General features: G+C 36.2%; 1 protein-coding gene across 6 annotated transcripts in view; it reads right to left on the minus strand.

Moving 5' to 3' along the window:
- The window catches only part of PLEKHH2 (pleckstrin homology, MyTH4 and FERM domain containing H2), a 91,605-nt gene that overhangs the window by 34,998 nt on the left and 29,437 nt on the right, over positions 1-27,170 (minus strand). For all 6 annotated transcript variants that reach the window (XR_008995856.1, XR_008995857.1, XR_008995855.1 and 3 more), the window contains exons 7-17: positions 26,759-26,944; positions 24,071-25,032; positions 21,248-21,323; positions 19,865-19,959; positions 18,950-19,094; positions 16,600-16,736; positions 16,390-16,500; positions 16,155-16,241; positions 14,663-14,821; positions 6,667-6,747; positions 1,740-1,919 (exon numbers count right to left, since the gene is read on the minus strand). Coding sequence is in view for 2 of the 6 variants with exons in the window: in XM_036925609.2 (XP_036781504.2) it covers positions 1,740-1,919; positions 6,667-6,747; positions 14,663-14,821; positions 16,155-16,241; positions 16,390-16,500; positions 16,600-16,736; positions 18,950-19,094; positions 19,865-19,959; positions 21,248-21,323; positions 24,071-25,032; positions 26,759-26,944 (2,219 nt within the window). In the remaining 4 variants the exon portion in view is untranslated. The remainder of the gene's footprint in view (positions 1-1,739; positions 1,920-6,666; positions 6,748-14,662; positions 14,822-16,154; positions 16,242-16,389; positions 16,501-16,599; positions 16,737-18,949; positions 19,095-19,864; positions 19,960-21,247; positions 21,324-24,070; positions 25,033-26,758; positions 26,945-27,170) is intronic.

Below are 27,170 nucleotides of genomic sequence, written 5' to 3' on the forward strand. Positions count from 1 at the left end.
ACCTGGTCAACTGATCTTGGTGAGAGTGCCAAGAATACACAATGGGGAAAGAAGAATCTCTTCAGTATATGGTGTTGGGAAAACTATATATTCACCCACAAAAGAATGAAAATACAATGATTCATTGCATTTACACCTTAAACCACACACAAAAATCAACTCAAAATGGAATAAACGTGAGACCTGAAACCATAAAACTCCTAGAAGAAAACAAAGTAGTGTCTTGGACATTGGCCTTGACAATTATTTCTTAGATATGACACCAAAAGTAGAAGCCACAAAAGCAAATATAAACAAATGGGATCATCAAAAATAAAAAGGCAATGTATGAAATGGGGAGAAAATATTTGCAAACTGTTTATCTGATTAGGGGTTAATACCCCAAATATGTAACTAACTCCTACAACTCAATAGTAAAAAGAAAAAAGTAATTCAATTAAAAAGTGGGCAAAGAAACTGAATAGACATTTCTCTAAAGAAGACATACAAATGACCAATAGATGTATGAAAATGTGCTCAACATCACCAACCATCAAGGAAATGCAAATCAAAACCATAACAAGGTATCACTTGACACCCATTAGAATGCCTAATTATAAAAAAAGCAAAAGACAACAAATGCTGATGAGCAAGTAGAAAAAAGGAAACCCTTGTATAGTGTCATTGTTGCAGCCACTGTGGAAAACAAGAAGGAGGGTCCTTAAAAACCTAAACGTAGAACTATATGATCTAGCAAGTCTACCTCTGGGTATGTATGAAGGAAATTAAATTACTATCTTGAAGAGATATCTGCTCTCTCATGTTTACCGCAGCATTATTTACAATAGCCAGCATATGGAAGCAACCTAAATGTCCATTGACAGATGAAAGAAATGTGGTACATAAATACAATGGAGTATTAGTTAGCCTTGAAAAAGGAATACTTTGTAAGTTGTTGATGTACTAAAGATACAATAGCCATCCATGAAATATTCTGGGTTTTTTTTGTATTATCCTTTCAGTTACACTTACAATTTTATTTGATATAAAGAAGTATTTCAATTTTTTGTAGTAAAATATATCAACATGTCTACTGTAATTACATTGCCTTTTTTTTAGAAAATACTTTCTATTCAGAGATCAGATAAAGGCTCTATAAAAATTTTTTGATTTAACTCTTTAAATTCATCTGGAAATTATTTTGCTAAATATGTAATATGAAAAACTAATGTTTTTCTAAATAATTACCTCTATATATGATGAACACACAATACTATGTATTGAATAATTCATTACTTCCCCATTAGAGATATCTTTAACAAATTAATTTTTATTTATTTTATATATTAAAATTTAATTTTCTATTTTCTAAGATGACTATACATACATATAATAAATGTAATTTATTCTCAATTGTACCTAACCAAAATTTTACTGAAAATGAATGAAAAACATAAGCTGAAGTTTTAGATTCACCCCAATAAATCCAGTCTACAAGATCCACATTTTGAACACGCAGTCCCTTTGCTCTCCACCTTCATGTACTAATTTCAGCCTTGAGATCACTTTTATTAATAGGATTGAAAAATGACATATTTGAACAAGGTTCGTTTCCAGGGATATAAAGAAGCTCTGAAAACAGAGCTAAAAGTCTTCAGCAAAGATCCTTCCTTGCTTCCATAAAATTGATTTTGAAAACTACCAGTACTCAATGACATTAATCTATAGGATTCTAAATCAACTAGTAAATCCTTACATACCTTTTCGTGCTTGGATCCAATTAGGAGGTAAGTTGGACCTTGGTCTTTGGGGTGGATCACAATGGTGTAATGTGTGGATAACAGACTTGGCCCACTGGCTTCATAATCTTCATCTGAATCACAGGATCTGTCAACCTCTTCAACTTTAGCTTCCCAGAGTTTGATCTGACCTAAAGGAAACTAAAGTAAATGCCAGTAATTGTGAGGAAGGCACTTTCTAAAATCTTTTCCTAATAAAAGTTTTCATAGTTCTTTTCATTCTTATCCATACAAAGCATACCTTTTCTTAAATGAATGCCTGAAAGTAAATGGACTATCCACATTGTTACAAAAGATAGTAGCCCAAACCAAAATACCCAATTGCCAAATAAAAGAACAATTTGAATACTAGACATTTAGCTTTTGTGGAAAAAGCAAGAAGCCACTTCTGTGCAGTGGTTCAAATTATTCATTACAGTAAAACGGCCCATTACCTAGTCAAGTAATTATGCAATTCAGTTAAAATATTCATTCAACTTTTTTCCCCACAGATTTGATCTGATCAAAGTAGGGTATTGGATCAAAAGGACAATGTAGACATTATCTCAATACTATTCATAGAAAAAACAAGATTAGATAGCTGGAGCAAAGAACTGTCATTAACTATCACCCTAAATCCCAATAAATGAGAAGCATTCTGAGGGTATTTATTAACAAATGTAATATATCACAAAACAATGCTAAGATTTCTTCCATCTTATTTTAAGGGTAAAAAACTTCCTGAAGTTGATTTACATTAAATTTTACCTTCTCTTTTTTATTGAAAAAACCCATTATATTCATTGTGTTGATATTGGGCATATGTGTTTTAAAACTTTTTCTTTCATTAGTATTTTTATTTCAGGAAAACATAGTCTGCTTCAGACTTCCAGTTTCTGAAATATTTGATCAGTTTTGCAATTGCAATCTGCAAATATTCCTTCTAACACCAAGGACATATACCATGATACACATTTATGCCCAGGCCCAGAACCTTGGCCTCAACACTGACCTTCTCGCTATTCCTTAAACTCACCAGGCATGCTCCTGCCTCAGGGCTTTGCATTTGCTGTTCCCTCTTTCTGGAATGTTCTTGCCTGAAATATCCACATGGCTGCCCTTTTACTTCCTTCAAAACCCAATTAAAATATCAGCTTCTCAGTGAGGAATTACCTGGATATCCTCTCATCTAAAATTCAGTATTATCTGCCTACTAGCTGATTAACAGTAAAAAGTTAATTGATTTGATTAAATGAGTTATCTTTCATGAGAAACATGACTTTTCCCCAATCATATTAATAACAATTATTTTCTGAGTAGTTACCATGTGCAAAGCACTATTCTGGGTACTAAATAAGAAAATTTACTTCTGAAGGAAAAGCACAAAGTTAACTTATCTATATTTTCAGAAAAAGAAGGGTAGGAAAACAAACAAACAAAAAAGCAAAATAAAAGGGCAGAAAAGTCACATTAATAAGAGGAAAGCAAGCTTTAAAAAAATGGGATAGAGAAAACTAATTTTACTATGATAATACATGAGAATACTATCCTAATTGTGTGTTTTAGGTATATCCAATAATATGAAAATTAAGGTTTTATCCACCCCAATATTTAAAGATGATTATTTACCAAAGGATTCGGTTTACCAAGGCTCCAAAAACAGTGAACTAGAACCTAGCACCTGTCAGTATTTTGACTGAATAAAAAAAGACACTGATTCAGATTAAAAACAAATTGTTACTGAAAGATCTGTAGCACAAAATGAAGTGATCCTGCAGTGCTTCACATACATTCTCAGTACTTTTCCAGTAATTATAGTAGATTTCTACTCATCAATCTACAGTCTTCTGATTTTTTTCTTCTGTGGCCAATGTTATCCATTTTTATTAGATTATTACTAATATTATTGGTGAGAACATTTAAGTTCTACTCTTTTAGAGAATTTTAAATTATTTTTCTATTTATAAAACACATGCTTATTATAGAAACTTGTTAAGAATAGAAAGGTTTTTTTTTAAAAAAAGGAAAATATCTGTAATTCTGCTGTGACAGATACTTACTCAACATTTTGGTATAGTTCTTTCAGATATTTGTGTTGTGCATATTATTACACAGATGCACTAGACTGAGAATTATAAAGTCAGCATCCCAACCATCCTCTTCTAAAGCCTCCCCATAACAGCAGAAGAGAAGTTGGGAACTCTGTCATAATCCCCTTCCCTCTGTGGTTTTAAGTGAAGGTTTGCCTTTGAGAGAACTGATGTGAGATATGGAAGGTAAGGATGAGAGAACAGTCTTTATTGTTCTGAGGCAGCTGCAGGGAGATGCCCAGGCTGATACAAGTCACAGAAGCTTCCCAGTAAACTGGTAAGGACCAGCTGCCTCTGTGCTCTGGGCTCAGATCTTCAGTGTTGACTTCTTGGACCTTCAGCAGCAGCTTCTCTGACCTCTATTCCCCCAACTTTTATAAAAGTTATGTAATGTTTCTAAAAGTTCTGTATGTCCCTAATTTTATATTAAAATTGTTATACCTGGAGTACATTGAGTGACTTCTGTTTTCCTGATTTATAATTTAGTTGGGATTATACTGAACATGCAATTTTGTATTGGGCTTATCATGTAGCATTTTATGTGAGCACTTTCTCACATGACTTCAGAGGTATCATTTCCAATGTCTGCACTGTGTCAATTTCCATCCCAGGAGCAATACTGAGAACAACGTATGTATTTTAAATACAGGTAGCCAGAACTGGGAGTTCAATCTGTGAAAATGGAACAGAGACCCCGAAAATGAACTAAGATACGATATGAAAAAGAACTTCCAACATCAGCACTCTCGGGAAGACTCATGACAGAAGATGATCAGCAAAAAAAAACTCCAACAAAGATCCACGCACTGCCACAGGTGTAGATGCACTCATCCCACCAGTTCCTGGACTTGCCATGGGAATGATGAAGGAGATATCTAAGCTGGCCTGTGCATACAGTAAAACAAAAAATTGGACTGGATCTATACTGTTGGAACTCAACCAAGAATTAGGAGAAGTGCAAATTGTAGCACTCCAAAATCTTACAACCACAGACTATTTATTGTTAAAAGAACATGTGGGATATGAACAATCCCCAGGAATGGGTTGTTCTAGTTTATCTGAATTCTCTCAGACTGTTTAAGTTCAGTCGGACAATATCCACCATATCATAGATAAGTTTTCACAAATGCCTAAGGTGCCTAACTGGTTTTCTTGGTTTCACTGGAGATGGCTGGTAATTACAGGTATGCTTTGGTTAGGTAACTATATTCCTATTATGTTAATGTGTGTGCACAATTTAATTAGTAGTTTAAAACCTATCCATGCTGAAGTTACTCTACAAGAAGATATGTCAAAGAAATAATCAATCTTCCCAGGTTTTCTTCTGCCTGCTACTTCTATAGCTTTTCTTCTTCCTACCTAATCACAACCTTTAAATAGAACTCGTGCCACATGTCGAATTTACCGAGTATCATAATTCTTGGAAGTGGTAAAGACACCTCAAGACAAATGCTGGGCATAGAAGCCACAGGGCATAAATATGCAAAGAAGTAAAAAGCTAACCTTTTCAAACAATAAGGCTTCTCTCTCACTTACCAACTTAACATTTCCCTGTATGGCCCCGGAAGATGACTGGTTAGCCAGAGACGGGTAAGATTCCTCAAGGGAGGAACAACCTAAGACAGGCACAGTCGCAGGGGGCCATCTGGTGAGAAAATGGGGAGCAGCAGAGGTGAGGCTTAGAACCTCCCCCCTCATGTTCTGAGAAAAATCTTCTGCATACATGGATGTTTATTGCCCTCGTCTAGCTCGGATTAACACATAGTCTACAGGCACACAGCTGATCATCTACATTTGCTCTCTTACAACACTAAACTCTGTTTTCTACCTTTATCTCGTATCTACCTACCACTTCAGCATTTTATTAAAAATAATAATAATAGAGAAATGTGGTATCCACATATAAATCAAGTTTAAAAATCAAATGAATATTCATATTTGAACTGACTGTGTGTAGTTCATAATGCATGAGCAAAACCGAAAGCTTCTGTGATGACTGCCCTTGTACTGTTCACCATGTAACTTATTCACTATGTAAGAATTTGTTCGTTATGCATCAGAAGATTGGAGACTGACGAAAATTAGGCTTGGGGTGGATTAATGATTGTGCATTGAGTATTGACCCCCCTATACAGAAATTTATTGTTGTTAACAACTATTTGATCAATAAATATGAGAGATGCCCTCACAAAATATATATATATATATATATATATATATATATATAAACACACTTCCAATTGTAAAATAAATAAGTAACCGGGATGTAATGTATAGCATAAGGAATATAGTCAAAATATTGTAACAACTTGGTATGGTGATAGCTGGTACCTAGAATTATCATGTATATAAATGTTGAATCACTGTGTTGTACACCTGAAACTAATGTAATGTAATACTGTTGTCAACTACCCTTCAATAAAAAAAAAAAAAGAAAGAAAATGGAACAGAGAAATACTAACTGACCCACATAATCACTGGGCCAAGAGGTTTAGTCTCATTAACACAGTAATCAGTCACAGACTGATTCAACCTTATCCAGTTTGTCAGAATTTGGGAAAATACGATGTTTGGGAGTAGGGTAGAGGAAGACTTTTCTCTTTAAGACAAAGATGCATTAGTTAAAATTGTTAAAACTTGTGATTAATAATCAAGACATTTGTGGGTACATGATTACCTCAGTAAAAATGTTATGCAATGTTATCAACCTTATCAAAAATTATATAGTTTTAGTTAGCAACATAAAAGGGAAAGGGAAAACTTTAAGCCATAACAAACAAAAAATTCCTCTACTTAGCATATTAAAAATACATACATACCTTATCTTCTTGACTACGAAAATAGTATAATGTTTTTCCTGTAAGTGTACACCAGACTCTCTTGGAATAGCCATGTTTTACCTGAAATCATATTTCAAAGAATTATAAATGTAGCTTAAAACTCTCACACCTTAAGTTTAGTATTTACATTCCATTTAAAGCTGTACAGGCATCCAGTTTGCTCAGAGTGCAAGTGATATTCCAACTAGACAATCCAAATGCTGTTTAATATTTACTGTTAGAGTAGCAGAATGGCACGTTTTGCTTTGGCGCTCACCCATTTAGCAAAAGTTTGCTATAGGTGAAGTACTATGCCTAGGACTGAGAATTGAAGACAACAAGATGCCAGTTTCATAAGTAAGCATATTGCATAATTTCCAAATTTCATAGATTTCCAATAACACTGTGACTTTCTGGGTTAGCTCCCTAATGTTAGAAATGACAAGATTAACACCTAAAGAATTCTAGTGGTATCCCAAATGTAAAAGATTCATTCGTTCAAAACATTTGATGCTTCTCCTGAAGGATTTATACAAAATAAGAAAAATATATTAAAAGCTACTATTATATTGAGTACTTCCAATATGTCAGAAACTATGTTAGTGATGAGGACAGATTTTGAATCTAGCTCTTGACTTTGAATTGTCAGAAACTGGTCTAGGTTCTGGGGATAGGATATGAACTAGACCTAGTGTCCTTCCTCAAGGAGCTTACAGCCTTGTGAGGAAAACAAGACAATTAACCAGCAGTATGCTATATGCTTCATCAAAACACAAAGAGTTTTTTATGTATTTTATGTGGAAGACATTTTACCAAATTTATTTACTGAGTATTGTAGGTTTTTCATCAGGTGGTGCTTTATGAAGATGCTTACTGTGAGTTCCTTCCTGTCCCAGACTTGCCCAAGTATAGGCACTGAAGCTATGGTTTAAGCAAGAAAATAACTCCACTATTTAACAGTTTGATGGATTTACAATGCTTTGCCAGACAGTCCCCAGCTATATTCTTAAGCCTAGAAAAACACCAAGAACCACATTCCCACCAGTGGGTAAGATTTACAATAAACTCTATTGCCCTAGACCTAGAATGTGGTTGCCTGGTTGAACTTGCCCTATAATCCCACTACCCTGGCAGCCCCGTCAACTTCTGCCTTGATGTTAGACCCTCTCCTGCAATAGTTAGAGTGGACTTCAGTCTGGAGAGGCCCATTGCCTGGAACCAAGACACTGGCCGGTACAACTAAAGCCCAGGATTCTGTTGTCATGCTTGCCCAAAGTATTAAGGAGAGAAATAGAGCAGAAAAGGAGAAGGAAGTGCTTGCTGAAGGGGCTGGCCGTGTTTTACAATTTAAAATAAAGTTCTGAGGAAGGCCTCGCTGACATGGAGTCAAGCCTGAAGGAGGCAGATGAGCTATGCAGTCATCTGAGAGAACGTTCCAAGCAAAGGAAGCAGCAAGCTCACAGGCCCTGAGATGGTGTGTGTCTGAGACTCAGTGAGCACAGGGAGAGGTCAATGGGGAAGGGCAGGGGTGAGGGTCGGGGGATGCCAATAATGACTTACATTTAAGTGGACTGTTCTGTTGGGATACATTGAGAAAAATAAATAGTATTGCCATATGAGGACTTGACAATGGGGGGAATCCAGTAACCACAATGTTGCTCATGTAATTGTATATTAATGATACCAAAAAATAAATAAATTTTTGCCATAGTAGATTTACAGTAGGCCTGTTGCTGTGTAGAAAAAGGTCTGTGTTTTGAGTTGGAACAGACCAAAACTTAAATTCCAATTCTGCCTTGTACGAGATGGATGTCCTCAGGCCAACTGACTCAAATGCTTAGTTTCTTTTTGCTTTTTTGATAACATGGGATTACTGTACACCTTATTGGGCATTGTGATGGCCAAAGGAGAAAATGTAAATAAAGGATAATAGTAGTTACTCAATAAATTCTTCCTTCCTCACTATGAATAAGGAGAAGTAAAACACATGTTTCATTTAAACCCACAAATGCAGCCAGCCTTTGGGCTTTTAAAGCTATGGTTTAAGGGAGCAAATTAACTCCATCATCTAATAGTTCAGTGGATTTAGAACGCTGCTTTAGGAAAAAAAAAAATGAAAAAAATGTTTCATTTGGCAAGACATGGCTCAGTTTAATTAAATTTAGAAACACATATTTACAGACAAGTATCCTGCGAGTTTAAAATAGTTTGTTATGCAGGGTTTTTTTCTTTCTCTTTTTTAAACAAACGCCAGAAGGGAGTTTCAGCAAAACTGACATATAATGCATCTGGCTGTAGAAAGCATACCTTGGAAATGATTTCTCTTTAAAACAAAACAATGTGTACTTCTGAAGAACTGAAAAGTAACCAAGGCCTTTGTCAATTCACTATAAAAGCTGTCTATTAACTATTTTTATGTATTACATATTATTATTAATATTAACTATTTTAAAAAGTCTATCTTCATATCTGTATCTGATTATATCAGGATTTAAAAAAACTGAGTTAGTTTGAAAAATTCATAATAAAGCAAGTTTTCTAGAAGACTCCTCATGAAGATTTAAAGGCAACTTCAAACTTCAAGCCTTTGGGGAACTAAATAATTGAAAGAATAATATTTTACCTTGCATCTATAACAAAGGCACTTCATATTAGTTCTGTTTGAAACTTTGAGACCAACAGTGATTCATATCCCAATGAGCCTTTGTCATCACAGAAAGTATAAACTCCCACAGTCTTTCCTCTCCTATATTCTCATGCCTGTTGCCTTCTGCACCACAAATCCTGCCACCAGCCTTGCTGACTTCAATTGCCAGGTGAAACTCTTAGGATAAATAGTAAGCATGTTTGGAGTGTTTCTGATGTGGCAGGCATTGTTCTAAAGCACTTTAACATGTTTATAATTCATTTAACCCTCCAAACAGCCTGTGAGGTTGGCACTGTTATTATCCCACTTTACCAATGAGGACACTATGTCACAGAGCCCGTAAGTAACACGTTCGAGGTCACACGAGTGGTAACTGTCAGGCTTTTGCCCCAGCCTCTTTGCTCTCTTGCCTTTCTGCATCCTTAACTCACAGCTCTTGCCTTCTTCATTTCCAGGGACATTTGCTCTCTCTCCTTTTTTTGCCATCCATCCCCTCTACCACACCCTAGTCGCTTTCACCCCCTGGGAACTGCTCTACTTCTGACACTGTTATTCTATTCTCTGATCTCAACCTCCTCCCAGCTCCCTCCCTCTTTTCTCACACGATTCCTAATCTTGGACCTCATTCAAAACTTTGAGTCCCTGATCCTTCCATTTTATTGCAGTTTATCAGTGCCCACCTGGCCTCTTTCCTTTCTCTACCAACCTTGGATCCCGTGTTTGTTCACAAAACAACTCTTGCTCCAAGGTCTGTGATTATGCTGCATCCCTATGCTTCTAACACATCTACTCAACAGAATTTCATCTCTGTTTGCTTTTAAGTAATCCACTGGAGAGCATGGGAAGAGAGGTTACGGGGGTTTTCAGAAAGTGACATTCACCATAGTTAATAACTGTGGAAACTGGATGATGAATACTTCAGAGTTTGCTCTATTATTCCGTCTACTTTCTTATGTTTGAAAATACCCGCAACAAATCATTGGTTTGAAATCATCTTAATAAGTATGTATAAAGCAAGCAAAATGGTAATCGTAGAATCTAGGTGGTGTGAATATGTGTGTTCACTGTAAAATATTCTCCTGGCTTTTCTGCACATTTAAAAATTTACATAATGTTAGAAAGAAATGACTATCCTCATATCATTACAATGTGAATTCTCTGCTCTTATTTCTGGGCATCTGAAGATTTTAGAGAAAAGTAACCAATATGAACTGAAATCACTACTAAGATGGGCCTTCAGTAACACTTACCAATCCTTCCATTTGTCCTTAGGTATATCTTATTTCCCTCATTATTCTCAATCCTTTCCCCACTCTCAGTAAATAACTTTGTTTTCCAGGTAATTGTCACTAAGAAAGCTGAGGACATCAGACATGTTCTCACTCAATGCCCACAGACTTGGATATTCACCCTTGCTGACCTTTCTGCCAGTACTGCCCCCCCACTGCCTTCTCATCATGCCTGCCTATCCACTTCTGGATTTTGTTCTTAATTTCCTCTCTTCTGGCTTCTTCCCCTCAGTTTGTAAACTCAAGGTATGTCTTTCCTATACTAAAACATGCCTATCTGACACCATGCTCCCTTCCAGCTTTATTCTTCTTAATGTACCAGAAAGCACAGACTGTCCTCCAAACTCAAATATTGCACTTCCTCATCTCCCCTTTATCCTTCAACGCACTGCAATGTACCTTCCTCCCTGGGCATCTTCTGCCTCTGATACTGCAGTTCACTCCCTCCGTGTCACACGGTCCACTCCCTGGCCTCCATAAATTACTTCTCAGGGTCGCTTCATATGTCTCCTTTATGTACTCTCAATTTTGTAACCCCCAGTGTTCCATTAACAGTCCTCTGCTCCTCCCACCCTACGCATTTTCCTGGGGGATTTCTCTCACTGTCATAAATTCAACTACCACACATATGCTGATGTTTCCAAATCCTTCTTTCCAGTCTCACCCTCTCCTCTGATGTAGACTCATACTGCCACTGCCTGCTGGATTTCTTAATTAAGGTGTCCTCAAAGCTCTAAAAATTGGCATGTTGCAAAACAACCTTTTAATTATCCTAAAACTGCTCCTCTTTCCTGAGCTCCGTCTAATGTGGCACCATCTTTCCCCCAGCCATCCTTGTCTCCCACACTCTCTAACCCTGAATTCAGTCAATCTTACTAAAGAGTTTACCTTCTACCATTATTTATCACCCTCTCTTCATTTTCTCTGTGATCAGTTCAGAATCTCATCCTCTTCACGAGAACCACTTCTGCTCGCTGTTCTTAGAACTTCCAGTTTGCCTCCCACAAATTCATCTTCCTCTCAGCAGAGTTATCTGTTAACAATATGAATATGTCCATGTCCCTGTTACAAACCCGGAAGGGTTCTGCATCACCTTCAGGATGAAGAACATACTCCTTAACAAGACCAAAAAAAAAAAAGCCTTCCATGACCAGGTCCCTCCAGCTTTTTCTCTGAAGGACTTGTTTTTAGAATAGGTGGCTCTGCTTGAGATACTATGTTCCTGCTATGTCCTAGCCTAGGACACCTTCCCTACTATTCCTACTCCTCCCTCAAAATTCAGCACAAGTAAATTTTCTCTGCAAAGTGTTCCTGATCCCACAGCCTCAATTAGATTCTCTGTGACCTTACTATGCATCTCAATAATTGCACCATATATATATATATATATATCATTATAAATACGCTGTATCTCCTTTCCCAACAGATTATTATGAGGCTCTCTGAGGGTTGATGGGGCAGAGACACATTCATCTTAATATTCTTCAGCCCATTGCCTGGCAAGTGGTAACTGCTTGATAGATTTTTGTTTTTTAAATGAATGTATTTTATATAAAAAATGTTCTTCCTAAGTATCAAAATAAAAGTTGAAAGAGCTAATATCCAGAATCAAATTAGTCAAGTCCTTAATACCTACCTACACGTTTCTGTACTTAATAGCAATGTGGCAGTGTGAAATAAACCTCCTCCCCTCCAATATATTCAGATGCTATTTTACAGTACCTAAAATTGTAGCCTGAATGTGAGATCAGAATAAGTCACTCAGAATAACTCAGGGAGGTTTTTCTCTTGTAAGATTCTGAGGGTGAAAATATGGGGGTGGACAAGTCTTCACAAAGCAGGAAGGAAACCTAATAAGAATCCTGTCTATAAATCCAAATGGTTTAGTCATCTGATAATCATATCAAATTACACTCATTTAGAATGCAATTGTGAAATGGAAAATAAGGAATACCAGAAATGCAGTATGTGCAGAAATTGACAATGCCATGCTGATAAAGTAGAACAATCAAAAAAAGTTGTCGTGGAAGAAATAACAAATCCTTGGCAACAAGATCATATTAAAGTCTAAAAGTTTACTGTCCATGGTCCTTCAAACAAGAGGAAGCTAGTTATTATGAATTACAGTAAAGATATATAGTACTGTGCTCATTGGAAAATACATATTTGCACAATAGCAGGGTGTATGTAGCCTATCAGTAACTGAAAAAACATTTTTATGGTAATGTAACTTTTGGAAAAAACATAGTGAATCTCTGTTGAATGTATTGGTGAATTTTTCTCTTACTTTTGATATAGGAGGTCAATCTCTGTAAATATTACTGAAGAGCACCCACCTACATTAATGTTAAGTATAAACTACATGGTGGTATATAGCTCACCTACATCTAAATTTTTCACCTTTTACATAAACAAAGCATATGAATGATGAATGATTACAGAGAGGTTATTTTTGTGTGTAATACTTTTTGTGTAAATATTTTAATGAAATATTACTTATTTTATTTTAATTATCTTATTAAGCTTAAACTTTGGAGAAAGTTAGAAAACAGAAGCAAGCAAAAATCAGATAAAATCATTTTGAGATAACCAACATACCCTGGTATATTTCCCATTCAGAATACATATATGAATACATATAACAAAAATGGGATAATAACATAATATTGCATTTACTTATTTTATCGCCTAACAATAGAGCATAACATACTTCGGTAGCATTAAATAGTCTTTTACAACATTCAAAGTGGCTGCATAGTGAGCACTTGATTTTACAAATATTTATTTAAGCTATTCCCTACTCTATATATAAGTTGATTCCAATTTTTCTTCATTATAAACCATGTCATGCAAGTAGCCTTTCTAGGGGGTAATGGAAACATTCTATATCTTGATAGAATGACAGTAAACATCTGTCAAAAATCATCATATTCTACATTTATGATCTGCATTTCAGTGTATGTTAATTATACCTCATTTTTTTTAACAGGAAAAAAGCATGCTGGAAGGACATCCTTCTACTTAAATTAAATCTTTGGCAAATGAAGACCACTTCCTAAATACATAAATTTGTTGGACTAAGACTGCTGGATGTAAAGGTATATATATGTTTTTTTTTATTTTATTAAGGTGTCATTGATATACAATCTTATGAAGGCTTCACAAGAAGAACAATGTGGTTACTACATTCACCCTTATTATGGAGTCGCCCCCCTCATACCCCATTGCAGTCACTGTCCATTAGTGTAGTAAGATGTCACAGAGTCCCTACTTGTCTTCTCTGTGCAACACTGTCTTCCCCGTGACCCCCACACACACCATGTGCACTAATCATGATACGGCTCAATCCCCTCCACCCTCCCTCCCCATCTGCCTTCCCTCATCCCTCCCCTTTGGTAACCACTAGTCCTTTCTTGGAGTCTGTGAGTCTGCTGCTATTTTCTTCCTTCAGTTTTGCTTCATTGTTAAGGTATGTACATGTTTTTAAAACATTTAGTATTCATTCACTCATTTGTACATTCAAAAATATTTACTGAATTAACACTTTGGCCAAGACATTGTCAAACTGCCTTCTAGAGTAACACTCACTAGCAGATTATCCAATGTGTGTCAATACTGCATTTCCTAATTTTAAAAAACCCTTCCTTGACCAGATTTTTAAAAATATCATTTGTATTTCTTATCTCTACTAGCTCTAGTTCTTTCCCATTGAGTCCTTTGTTCCTTCCCCCCATTGGCATTTATCCTTTTTTTTTATAATTAGAAAAGGCTTTTTTTTTTTACATGTTTCCAAATGCCTTTTCCAAGCTTTCCATCTGTCTTTTAAAAATTCTTAGAGGATTTTTGATAGTAAGAACATACATTTTTATGTATAGTAGCAAATTCCGCATTTTTCATCTATGGGTTTGGTCTTTGGTATCATATGTAAAACACAACCCACTCCCCACCACCAAGATGACATAAATATTCTACACATACCTTCTCCAACACCCACTTTTCATGATCAGTGGGGCTAATCCCCGAGCTGCTCAGGACGCTGCTCTGCAAAGAACCTTCCTACCTTCGTGAGCAGTCCCTTCACTGCTGGTTTGCCTTCAGGCTGCAGGGAAAGCGGGTTGGCAGCTTGTACTCGAAGAACGTTCTGTAACACTTTAATCCATTCCTCCAAAATATTGGGAGAATCTGCAGTCAGATAGTATGTGTGCTTTTCGGTGGTCAACTAGAATGGGATGAGAAAGGGACAGCAAGGAAACTCTGATGATTCAGGATCATTAGCATTTCCCTGTCCATTCTTCAAATACTACTACTATTTAAGGCGGAAACAAACATGCTAACCCTTGGATTTTAGGTGCTAAGTAAGTGACTCCATAAGTAATTTGGAATATTTAGACCACTTTGTGAGACTTATAACAATTGACTTTTTGTTTAAATAATTTCTTTCACTTCAGTTTACTTTAAAACTTTTCATAGTATTAAGCTTTTGGGTTATGATTGTTTATCTTGTTTATTCATCACATTTTTCTTTTCTCCCTTAAATGTGCTACAGGCTCCTGGTTGTTGAAATGAGAAGCAGAATGACTGGAGACTGTAATAAAATAATATACTTTTAGCAAATAAAGAGGAGTTATTTGTTATGGAAATGAAGAAATCAATTTTAAGTAAAATAAGAAGACCTTGCATATAAGAAGAGAAATTCTGAGAGGTAACATGTGATCACATATTATGAACTCACAAACCCGTTTCAAATTTTCCAAATACTTGAGAAGCTTACAAATGATTCTTATCTGCGATGCTTCAAGACAAAACTTTCCCTAATTCTCTTTTCTACATTTTTGGACTGTTCTCAGATATTATCCACTGGAAACATCAATAATGTACCTTTCTGATAAATGTGTTCCACACTCCAAAGGAGCAAGATAAGAAAATAATGATTATTGAAAGCATTTCAAAAATAAAGTCTGAATTTAGGTCACATATGCCAAATTATTTCCACAACCTGTGTTTCAAATATAACAGGTTTTGGCAAGACAGGCCTCACGTGTGGGTGGAATAGTCAGCAGCTACCTCTGTGGTACAACTTTGGGGGATCCAGGGAGCCTCTCTGCTCATCACTATCTTTCCCACTTAGCTATTGTAGCATCTGAAGTTCATAGAAGAAATACCATTTTCTGGTTCTGTATTAAGATGCAAACACTCTTGAATTTAGTACTATATTAAATAAATAACATCTCATTGGGAATTCATTTATCAGATACCCCTCCCCTAACATAGCTAGACAGTTTGAGCGCTGAGAACAGCTGGGAGTATAGAGAAGGAACGAGGTAAGGGGTAAAAGGCAAAGGAAGTGTAGTGGGGAGTCACTTAATACAAACCTTGCGTAGAGGATAGTTTTTACAAAGAACTCCTGGGCTTTCACACATTTTTGAGGCATCAAAGTTGACCCAAATTGAATAAAGAAACACTGAATCATCTAATCTCCTCTATATTAGCTTAGATAATTGTGAATTGAGTTTGCATGATACAAAAAAAAAAAAAAGAAAAGAAAAAGGTACCTGAACTGTTTGTTTGTTGTCCCCTCTTAAAATACTGCAGGATGCACTAAATTCAATATGGCCCTGGGGTTTTCTAATTACATCACTCTGCAGGAAAGGAAGAAAACCAAATGTAAAGTGATTCCCTATAATACTAATAATAGACATTAACTGCATTACAGGGAAGAACCTCAATCAGCAGTTTGATTTATAATTTGAGGAATTAAGTTCTAAAAAACAACCACTTTCCACTCACCGGAGATTTGTAGTAAAGTAATTCACCACCTTTAAGAACAAACCATCTCCGCTTCCAAGTCTTGACTTTACCACTCATTTTTAATAAATAGCCAGATTTTTCCAGGGGTTCCTGTTTAAAAGGAGATTTAAAAAATATTTAAATTTCCTTTTGGAGGCTCAAACTAACGGATTCATTAATATTAAAAAAAACACCTGATTCAGTGTTTACATTTTTCCCGTTATCACTAGAAGACGAGCACGTTTTAGGGAGCTTCTGTTCTGGCTGTGAGTACTCTGTGTCTGTGGAATAAGCATCTGGGGGGATAGCATAGTCGCTTTCAGAAGCCACAGAGGAGAGAGACACACCTAGATGAATAAAGAAATAAAACAGTGAATATTTAATAATTGGCTGCTGCCGATGCCAGCTGTGAGTTCTCCTAAGGAATACAGCTATTCCTAAATCATAAGTCTTCCTAGACTAGATTTATTTTCATGCCTTTGGCCATGATGAACTTTAAAGTTAGAAAACAGAACCAGAACGATAAGAACGATCATGAAAATATCCACGGAAGTCAAAGGAACATAAATCATACTGTGGTATGATCATAAGCACAGATATTTTTACATACATGAAATATATGCAATAATCTACCAATGTATATTTTATTAAAGATTTAAAATATGTGCTATTTACCTATTGATATATAGGCAAATAAATGTTTCATCTCAATTTGTCAAGATTTGCATAATCACATTTTAAACCACTTATCTTTTGTGACCACTTTTAAAGTAATTCAATTTTTTAAAAACTCCACAATTTCAGTAGTCTTTTTCATGTATATCCAATACCAGTAGTTTATAGATTTTAAAAATCTTATAAAAGAGAAGCAATCAGACTTAAAGCGATAAATGGATGATTTCATTTGACAGCAGCTATAAAGTAAAATTCAAGGGAGCATTTTCACCCTAATTCACTTGTCTTTTTAGAAAATGACATACAAGTTACAAGCCACTTTTGGAGGGTCACTACAATTGGAGATTTTTAATATATTAAATAAATAAGGAATTAGGTTATTATTCATTAAGTCATCTGATAATTTTTTAAAGTGCTTATTAACATTTAAGGGACATATTAGGACAATGTCACTATATCATTATTCTCACTTCTTTGACTAAGACAAGTGACAGTTGTGATAATAGTAACATCTTTATTTTTCATAAAATAACAGAAATTTAGATCTATAAGGGACCTCAGAGATCAGCCTGATTAATGCCCTCATTCTCTAAGGAGACTGAAGTCCCAAGATTAAAGGATTTGTCTGCAGTGAAGTAGCTAGGCAGGCACAATACTGGAGTGCAAATCTCAGGCTCCCAGCCCCAGGGCCAGCGAGCTAGGCACTACCCCAGGTGCTAGGGACAGAGCAGACAACAAAACAGAAACATTTCTGTCCTCGTGGAACACAGATTCTAGTTGGGGGAGACAGACAAAAAGCAGGCACTAGGTGCTATGGAGAAATAAAATATAGAGACTAAGGTAGTGAAGACTAAAGGTAGTAAAAAGAGCCAGCAGCTGGAGAAGGGTGAAAGCCTACAGTTTGGATGGTGTGATCACAGTAGATCTTTTAAGAAGGCAGTACTTGAGCAAAGCACTGAAGGAGGGGACAGAGTTAGCTAGACAGACATCTGCTAGAAGAATCCCAAGAAAAGGAAACAATCAGTACAAAAGTCCTAAAATAAAAGCATGCCTGGCCTGTTGTAGGAGCAGCAAGAGCGCCCATGTGGCCAGAGGCTGAGTAAGGAAGGAGAAAGGAGGTGAGATCAAAGACATAAAAGAATCACATAACATCTATAGCTATTATAAGTCCTTGCAGTGCTTTAAGCAAAAATGTGATATAAACTGATTCTGACTGTTGGAGACCAAGGTAGGAGCAAAGAGACCAGGGGAAGCTCAAAATATTAAACCTATGAACAGCCTTGGTCGAAGCTGAGGGGGTGAGTAGTATGTAGGGGTTCCATGGAATATGGTTTGAAAACCGACAGACCATACTGCATTACAGTCTTCTGTAAAATGCAGATGTCATTTAGCATGATTAGATCTCTCTGCAACCTCTACCTATGCCAAAACTTAATTCAAAAATCCACTAAAAATCATAGACATGCTCAAAGTGAAGTTTTGGTTGGTTTTCATCTTCACATCAGATGAATCACCAGACTTCAGGGTGTTTCTGCCATTTAGCACTGTAACAAATTTAGCTGAAATAAGCTGGTCTCATAAATTATCCAAAATACCACACAATAACTATAAAAAGGAAATCTCATTTTGGCCAATTAACTCATTTTATTTCTATGATAAAGTGATCTCTCTCTTACAAGATAAAGATTAAAAAAAAAAAAAGACTGTCCCAAGGAGAATTAAGAAGAGAGAACTAGAATATAAGGGTCCTAGCTCTAGCTTTTCACTATGGTTTGAAGCAAATACTTTGGTTTTTCTTTTTAAAAATCCTATTATGGAGATAAAATTCCCATTAAGTATTCTGAATTATTCAGAGTTGGCTTGTAGGCCTGAGACTTCCCCTCACCTCGTTTCATGGCTCTCGGGCTGCCCGGCCCACTCCGACTGCGTGTGTCTGACTCCGAAGTCCGGGAACTGGATCTGGAACTATCTTCTTCCTCTGACCCAGAGGAGTCATCCAGGAATGGGCTGCTGCTTATTTGGGTTGCCTTCTAAAGAAAAGCAGACAGCCTCCAGTGTCCATCTCTAAAGCCACCTCTCTTTAGATAAAGAACAGTTTACCAAAAAGTCGTGTAAACTACACTAGTATGGGGTGAGGATTTAATAATTTATGTAACTGCTGAATCACTACTTTGCATATATGAAACCAATATTGTATACCAACTATACTTTAATAAAAAATAAAAGAATTTAAAAAATACTTAAAAATGAAGTCTTGTAATGAGATTTTTTTTTTAAGGAATATAAGAATGTACTTTGCCATTACCAAAGTCTTACTGTTAAACTCCTAATTCTCATTAACAGGCATTTTTGTCAATTATAAAAATTTCCTGAAAACAGAAGGCCATTAATATCTGATGACATTTATTTTAATCAGGTAGTTCAAGCAAGGGAGGGGAACCCTGGTAACGATACAAAGATCTTTTCAAATTAGGAGTTTTCAGTACATCATTAATAATAAGTTTCCTTTAAACAATTCACAGCCCTGAAGTGGGTAGGGAATCAGTGGGGCATAACAAAAATGGACTCAGATCTCTAATACTCTGATAAATATAAATGTCTTCTCCAGATCTTTCCATTTCTTCCCTTTTTATGCTATATTAGAGTGAACTTCTAAAACTCCCTAGGAATGGAGAGTCTATGTAAAATATCAAGAATGCAATCTGGGGCTTGAACAGACAGTTTTCTTGGCCCATCAGGAAGAGAAAATGATAATAATGAATTACAATAAGGTAACAACTCGGTAACAATAATAAGTTACCCCCTTCAAAGTTGTAAACACTGGAGTTGTCATATTCTTGTATATCAAGGATGTATAAAGTCCTGATGTAGAATAGGAAAGCATTGCAACAGAATCTGAAACAGAAAACAGAATGATTTTTTAAAAAAACTTTCTAACTAGTACTTAAGTCCGCTTTTTATGAATGTGAACTGGCAAAATATCCAATTCAAGAGAAACTGGGTTAACACACATGGTTGTTTATTACACAGTCTACTTCAAGAATTATACCCTCTCTTACATGGCTCATTATTTCTTCATGTGTGCTAGTTCCCCACTAGACTGTAAGTTCTTTGAAAGTGAGGATTATAGCTTGTATTTCTTTGGCATCTCTAGCCAGCTCAGGCTGGGCAGAAATGAGTACAGACACCTGCTGAGTAATTGTGCAAGCAGATCCTATGAATTGTTCATAGCCCTACTACTGACATGGTGTTAAAACATTGACATTGCTAGGCCTTTATCAAGTGAACCTCATGCTGAAAGGTCAGAATATAATATCCTGAATGCTAACAACAGAAGATAGCTGAAAAGGACTAGAACATCAATGGTTACCTCTAAGATATGCATTAGCGGGAGATTAGGAAGGGGGCTGGTAGAGGAAACCATGAGAAATTTCTCTTTTTATTCCAGACAGTTCTCTTGTTGTTTGATTTTATTTTTTATAGTGGGAATGCATGGCTTCTATAATAGTTTTTTGAAGAAAGAAAGGAAAACAGTAGGAATGTCTTTTAAACTCTGGAAAAAAGGACATAGAGACAAATATTTGTATAATTTTAAACAGCTAAAACTCCACGGTTTGTTTGCCTTAGCCCCCCTTAGGTAAAAATATCAGGAGGTACTCTGCAAGACAGTTGTACATGCTCTGATATTGAGTAACATGAATTTCAATTTTAAAATATAAATCAGCAACCTCAGAAGTCACGCTGTGAAAGTTTACATAATTCTATTTATTCCAATGACTCTAGAAATTTAGGAAATTCTTAGGGAAATGGCAAAACAAAATCACTTTTTTAGAACTTTTTTTTATTGGAGTAAAAAACATGACATAGAATCTACCATCTTAACCATTCTTAAGTGTACAGTTCAGTTACTGTTAAGGACAGTCTCACTGTTGTGAATCAGATGTGTTCAGAATCCAGAACTTTATCTTGCAAATCTGATCTATACCCATAAGCAACTGTTCCCCTTCCCCTCTCTCTCCAGCCCCTAGTAACCATTATTTGACTTTCTGTTTCTATGGATTTGACTACTGAAGGTACCTCATATAAGTGGAAATACACAGTATTTGTCCTTTGTGACTGGCTTAGTTCACTTAGAATAATGTCCTCAGGGTTCATCCATGCTGCAGTATGCAAAGCCACTTACTTTTATTAACATTCTCCACGTTGAAGGCCTCAGACATTCGAATGCCTGATTTGGCTACAGCATAAATTCTGCTTTCCTAATGCAAAAGAGAGATTAAAACTGGATATTTAAAGCAAATAAATGGTTACTTTCAACACCCATGTTTTTCATTTGTTCTTCATTTAATATTCACCAGAGTACAGCATTATTATAAAGTTGTCATCAGTGCCAACTAAAATATGCCACTGTGAATAGCACTGCAAACATTTTTTCCATCCATTAGTCATTCCATTATTTAGCTTTGTTCCCAAATTGTTGCTTGGTATTTTAAGTTCTTTTGAAGAGAGAGAGGAAAAAAGTAAAAGAAAACTTACTGACAATCACTGACTATACATCAATACCACTTTTAACATTCTGCATTCTAGAACATAAAGAAAAAACCTTGAATGTCTATAACATGAAGTCAGAAACAATGCATAATCACTAACTATACATATATACTACCTTCAATATTCTACTGTTCTAGAATACGGTTAAAGAAAAAAGAAAAAACTTGAAGAAATCACATTGTAGTACTGTGCTATTACCTTCTCATTTCAATGAAATAGAAGAAATATCTGAGGTCAAATAATAAATGGACTTGAGAATTAGAATAGAATTTGCAATATTATAATTTTCCAAAAGTAGGTTGTTACTTTGCTTGCTCTTTTCTAAGATCTTCAAAATGGTTACTGGAAAGTCAATTAGGCCTGTCCCCATTTAAAAAAGGGGCTCCAGGTTGGTCCAAATGCTTAGATCACTATGTCTTGAGCTTTGTAATGCATCTGGCCTGGACACAGTTGTCTGTACCAGGGCATCGTGGGCAACTAAGGCAGGACTGTGCTACCCAGTGGCCCCAAAGTAACAGGCATGAGATCTCTAATTATCTGAGACACTTCAGACTGAAGTACTGACTGAATGAATCAACTGCAGTTTCTTTTGAGAGTGTGACTGTACACACAAAGAGACAAAGGGCAGAGTAAAACTAAGGCACTAAGCAGGAAACATGAGGCTGTTAGAAGCCATGAGCAAGTGGAGGAGAGTAGTTAGTAGCAGCAGAGAAGCAGAGGGTCACCATAGATGGGAAAGGACAAGCTGAGCCACTGGACTTCGGGCAATGGTGTCACCTGTTTCTAAGGAGTTGACTATTAGAGGTGCTTGCTGAATCATCCCGTATTTTCCCACTAGAGTGACTATTGTACTTTGAATGATAGTCTAGTTCAATAAGGATGGGCTGTGCCTTAAAATAAACTCTTAAAAATCCTTAAAATAAACTCTCATAAATTGAGGTATCTAGAATAGATCTCTTTTCCTTGAAGCCTGAAAAATACCTAACAAACTCAAAACTGAAACCGCAGACTTGGCCAGTTTGCTAGAAGGATTTTGAAAAGTAATACTATTTTTTCAGGATTGAATAGCTTCCAAAGACAAGTTGAAGACAGAAGGGCAAGAGTAGTAAAATGACTTGCCAAATAAAATGAACTTGAAAGCCTAACCTGAATCTCTGAAAATCTCAACATAATAAAAGAAGCAAAATTTCAACTCCTCACTGCCTAAAGGGTAACATAATTGGAATTCCAGAGATCACATGCCAATAATGTCCTCTTTTTCGTGCGTGCTATTCAGATTTTAGTATTCAACTGCAGACAGTTTCATGTTCACACTGCAATTAAATGTTCTTTTTAAAGCAAATAAAAGCAAATACATCTCAATATCTGAATTTATACTAGGAAAACATGGCTGCCTTAATTTGCTTAAAATTGCATTGGTCACCGAATAAAAATTAGTAATAACGGAACACAACTCCAAAGGCCAAAAAATCCTGCAACCCAGACATTTCTCTGGAGGCCAAAGGTTAAATTATGTCAATAGGCGAAGCAAAAGTTCGATCTACAAAACAGATGGATGATTTCACTTAGTTTCAAACATAAGAAGATTTTAAAAATATCTAAAGATATAGATATTCCTAAGAAGAATCACACAATTGATGGGTTAATTATATATACATGTCATATATTTGCTTCAATGGAGGAAATCTCAGTCTATTCTAGATACATAGGAAGATGCTTTTGGTTAAGGCAATGGATTTAGCAGCTCATGAGGAGTAAACTTAAATTTCCCTTAAAGTCAATCAAGTAAATGATTAAATTCCAAAACTGATGATCAGTAAGAGTCCTGTTCCAGAATTCACTCCAAATATTACACAATTAGGAGGACACCTTCTTTACCCTCCTTAATGTGCCATCCCATGTGGACGGAGCTCCAGTGATCAAACATGCCTGAGCTCTCTGCAACCATTCATTTTCTCTTCCCCAAGGACCACAGAGGGCCTTGATGTGATTAGTAAGCTTAGAAAGAGAAACTGGATGTGCAGAGCCCAGCACCCTTCTCTTGAGAAGTAACTGCATGCATGAAACAATCATTGGGTCTTTCTCCATAAGCTAATTTAGAGCATCAGCCTCACTGGAGGAACGCTGGGTGATCCAGGGCAACCCAGGACAAAAAGAATAAATCCAGCTAATTTCAAGGTTCAGTATTGGAAAGCTCATTTGCCCTTCAATTCTCTAAAATCAGTTTTATCATCAACAAAGGTAACATTTCGATCTCCCATTTGTCTTATTCTTGTCTTATTTCTCAACTGATTCAGAACTCTGTGGGAAAGAGAAGAGGAAACTGTATTCTGCAAACTGGGGATTTTCAGAACAAAGCTGGATTTGAAGAGAAATAGGAAAATAGAGTAAAACCTGAAAATAAGTGTTAAGAAAAAACTAGCGTGCATGCGCTGCACACGGCCATACAATTTACCCAAGAGGGAAAGCGGTGCAGGGGAGGTGTTGGCGGTTTGCCGCAGGCTGCCTTCTTCGCCAAGTTCCAGGTGTCCTGGTCGTCTGAACACGGGGATTCAAGGGAGTCATAGGAAAACAGTCCGTCGTCACAACTAGTGTCCGTATTCTCTGCCATTTCTGTACTGTCACCATCAACTAGATCGAGATCTGTTTCCTGGGGTCTCAGTGGTCGTATCATGCTTATAGCATTTCGGTTTGTACCAAACATTCTATCGGAACTTAACTGTGGCTGGCTTAAGTGCCTTTTGGCTAGTGCGACACTTATACTGAAAACATTAGGAATCCTTAACTTTGGGGGTGGCAGGTTTGAGGAAGGCACTAATTGTGTTCCTCTCCCAGGGAGTGAATTAGGATGTTTTGGAGTCAAAGCTGGGGTCAAAATAGGGCTTGGGGTGTTGGCCTCACTTGACGAAGATGAATAATGCAGTCTCTGAGACTGAAATTTTTTATTCAGTTCATCCGAGGAACTATCGTGTTCCTTTTTAATTGACTCAGAATTTCCCTTCCCAAGAAGACAGTTCTGAGCTTTCCAGTGTGCCTCCTGTTGCCAAGAATACAGCTTCTTATGTTCTGGTCTCTTTATGCCAAAAATCTCTTCTTCAAATATAGAACTGCTGTCATCAGATGCTGTCAAATACGTCTCACTGCCCATCCTGCTATCCCGGACCCCTTCCACTGACGTGTCACCGGAAAGGGTGGACGTGTACCTGGGCTCAGATCTTCCTCGGCTGCCGTCGTCCTCATCAGAACTCCAGTCACTCCCTGGAGCCCCCGCGTTCTGGGCTATGCCACCCTCTGTTATAAAGCTTGTTCTTCTTTTCCGGTTCTGTTCTGAGACACAAGGAGTCTGGTGCAATGTTCTCTGACCTTGGTTGTTTGCTTGAATTTGGTTATCAACAGACTTTTCAGGAATTTCCATTTCTAGAAAAGTATACATCTTATTGGTATGTTGTCTTTAACAATATAAACTTTCTGTACATGGAGCTCTATGTAACCACAAAGTAAAAATGGTAATTTTCATCTGAATGAAGTTAATTCACATTATCCTTTTTTTAGTTGTATGTCTTTTTTTAAACCTAAGTTTGAAAACTATAAATTTTATATAAAACATGGAGCCATAACACTTCAAAAGAATAATATCAAAATTAAATAGCTTTTTACAAAGAAATATGTTGAGGAAAAAAAACCTGGCAATTGTCTAAGAGAAGCAAGATATGAAATAGGGCAACTCTATCATAGGAAGAACACGACTACTCACTATTTTAGATGCAAAGAAAATGGTGACCTTCCTCCTCTGAATTTCAAAATCATCGTAAGTAAATTTAAACACAATAAAGCTATAGTTTAAAAAACAAACTTTGTTCCCAAGCTTCAATACATGAAATATGCAAAACCATGAAGAACACATAGAGAAAAGCTTTCCTTGTTCTCTTTCTGGTTTAATCGTAACTGCAAATGGGCTTTTATAAAAAGAATAACTCTTTAACAATGTCTTTAGATATGGCTTATTTTTGTGTATAACACAATTAATAGAATAATTGATAGAATAATAATAATTATTATTAACCATTAATAGAATAATGAATATTATAATATTTAATAATAGAATAGAATGAACCATTGGTTTCATAAACAGTAAACTAGAAATTTTAGATTGAAGAGTACAAAAGAAACTTTGGAAACATCAAAGCACGGATATTACCTTCATAACTAAGGAAACAGGCTGAATAAATAAAGTCTACAATTTGGTATCAGGCAGTCTGTTAAATTTGTAAATGAGCAAGAGCTTCAGTACAGGCAACCTTACCTGTACTGAGCTATACTCTAACTGACGGTTAAAGGAAATTAAAATGACTCCTCAAAACAGAAAAAAAAATGCAAATAAGGGCATAAAAGTAAGTAGCAAAGGAGCCTTCTGATTGGAAAAGCATTATGTAGTTTTTGGAATTTCATAACCAAACACAGAGACAGACTTTTAGAGCTAATATTTTTCTCCACTGGAGGAAAAAAGTGGCAACTGAAAACAGAGAAAATGCAAAGTCAAGCCTCTCTAAATTATGTGGAGAAGTCATGCTAGGGGTGGCAAATCCAGCAGCTGCACAACAAAACACAATTTAGAGGGGCTTTAAGACTAAAAGAAGGGTAGACATATGCATACAGGTCCAGGGTTTAAATACTCAGGCACATATTTTCCTCTTTGGAGCAACAAAGGGAAAAATCAAAGCAGTTACCTTATCCTCTGGTGTTCTTTCTCTTCATACATTTGCTATGTTATACTTATTTCATCTTTAATACTAGTTTTGAATAAATAATGATAGCAAGTTCATAGTTCTAATCTGAAACTCCGCTAAAACAAGTACCTTGTAGGTACAACTGTGAACTTAATTTTAAACACCATTGCTGCCTACTGCAGAAAAAAGTATTCAGAGGGGAAAATCAGTTTCTCCTATGCATCACTGGCTTAGACTCCCCAGAAACATACAAGAGAACTAGATACACAAGTTAAATGCTGGACTGCTCTTGAATAATATTGTCATAAAACATCGGGGTGAGGAAAAAAAATAAAGGAAATTAAGTATTTGGGTTAATCTTAGCAAATGATTTTCCCTTTAAAAAAAAAAGTCAAATTCCTTTAGTTCATAAATACCTTCTATGTCTTTTTCTTCAGTGAACTCAGGTTCTTTAAATGATATCTTGCTCACTTCTTCAGATTTAACCACTTGAGGAGGACTCCTTGCTCGGGACAAAAAGCACCCAAAAGTCAAGCTACTTAGGCGCTGACCTTCCGAAAGCTTTGAAGGGGAGACGGTGGATGACTTCTTCCCTTGAACTTCTGCAAGATCATTAATCAAAATAAAAAGATTTGAATTCTTTATAACAGTTTGTTAGACAAAGAGCCAAAGCATATTAAAAACTTGGACATATCACTCCTTATACCAGAAAAGAGCCTGAAGTTCCTCTTTACTTATGTATAGTAACATGGAATCCTCAATGTCTAACATCACATGCCAATGTTTAAAATTTGTCTATATATTCAGAATGTTCAACGTATTTTTAAC

Source organism: Manis pentadactyla, chromosome 2, assembly GCF_030020395.1.
Source record: "Manis pentadactyla isolate mManPen7 chromosome 2, mManPen7.hap1, whole genome shotgun sequence".
Taxonomy (NCBI): domain Eukaryota; kingdom Metazoa; phylum Chordata; class Mammalia; order Pholidota; family Manidae; genus Manis; species Manis pentadactyla.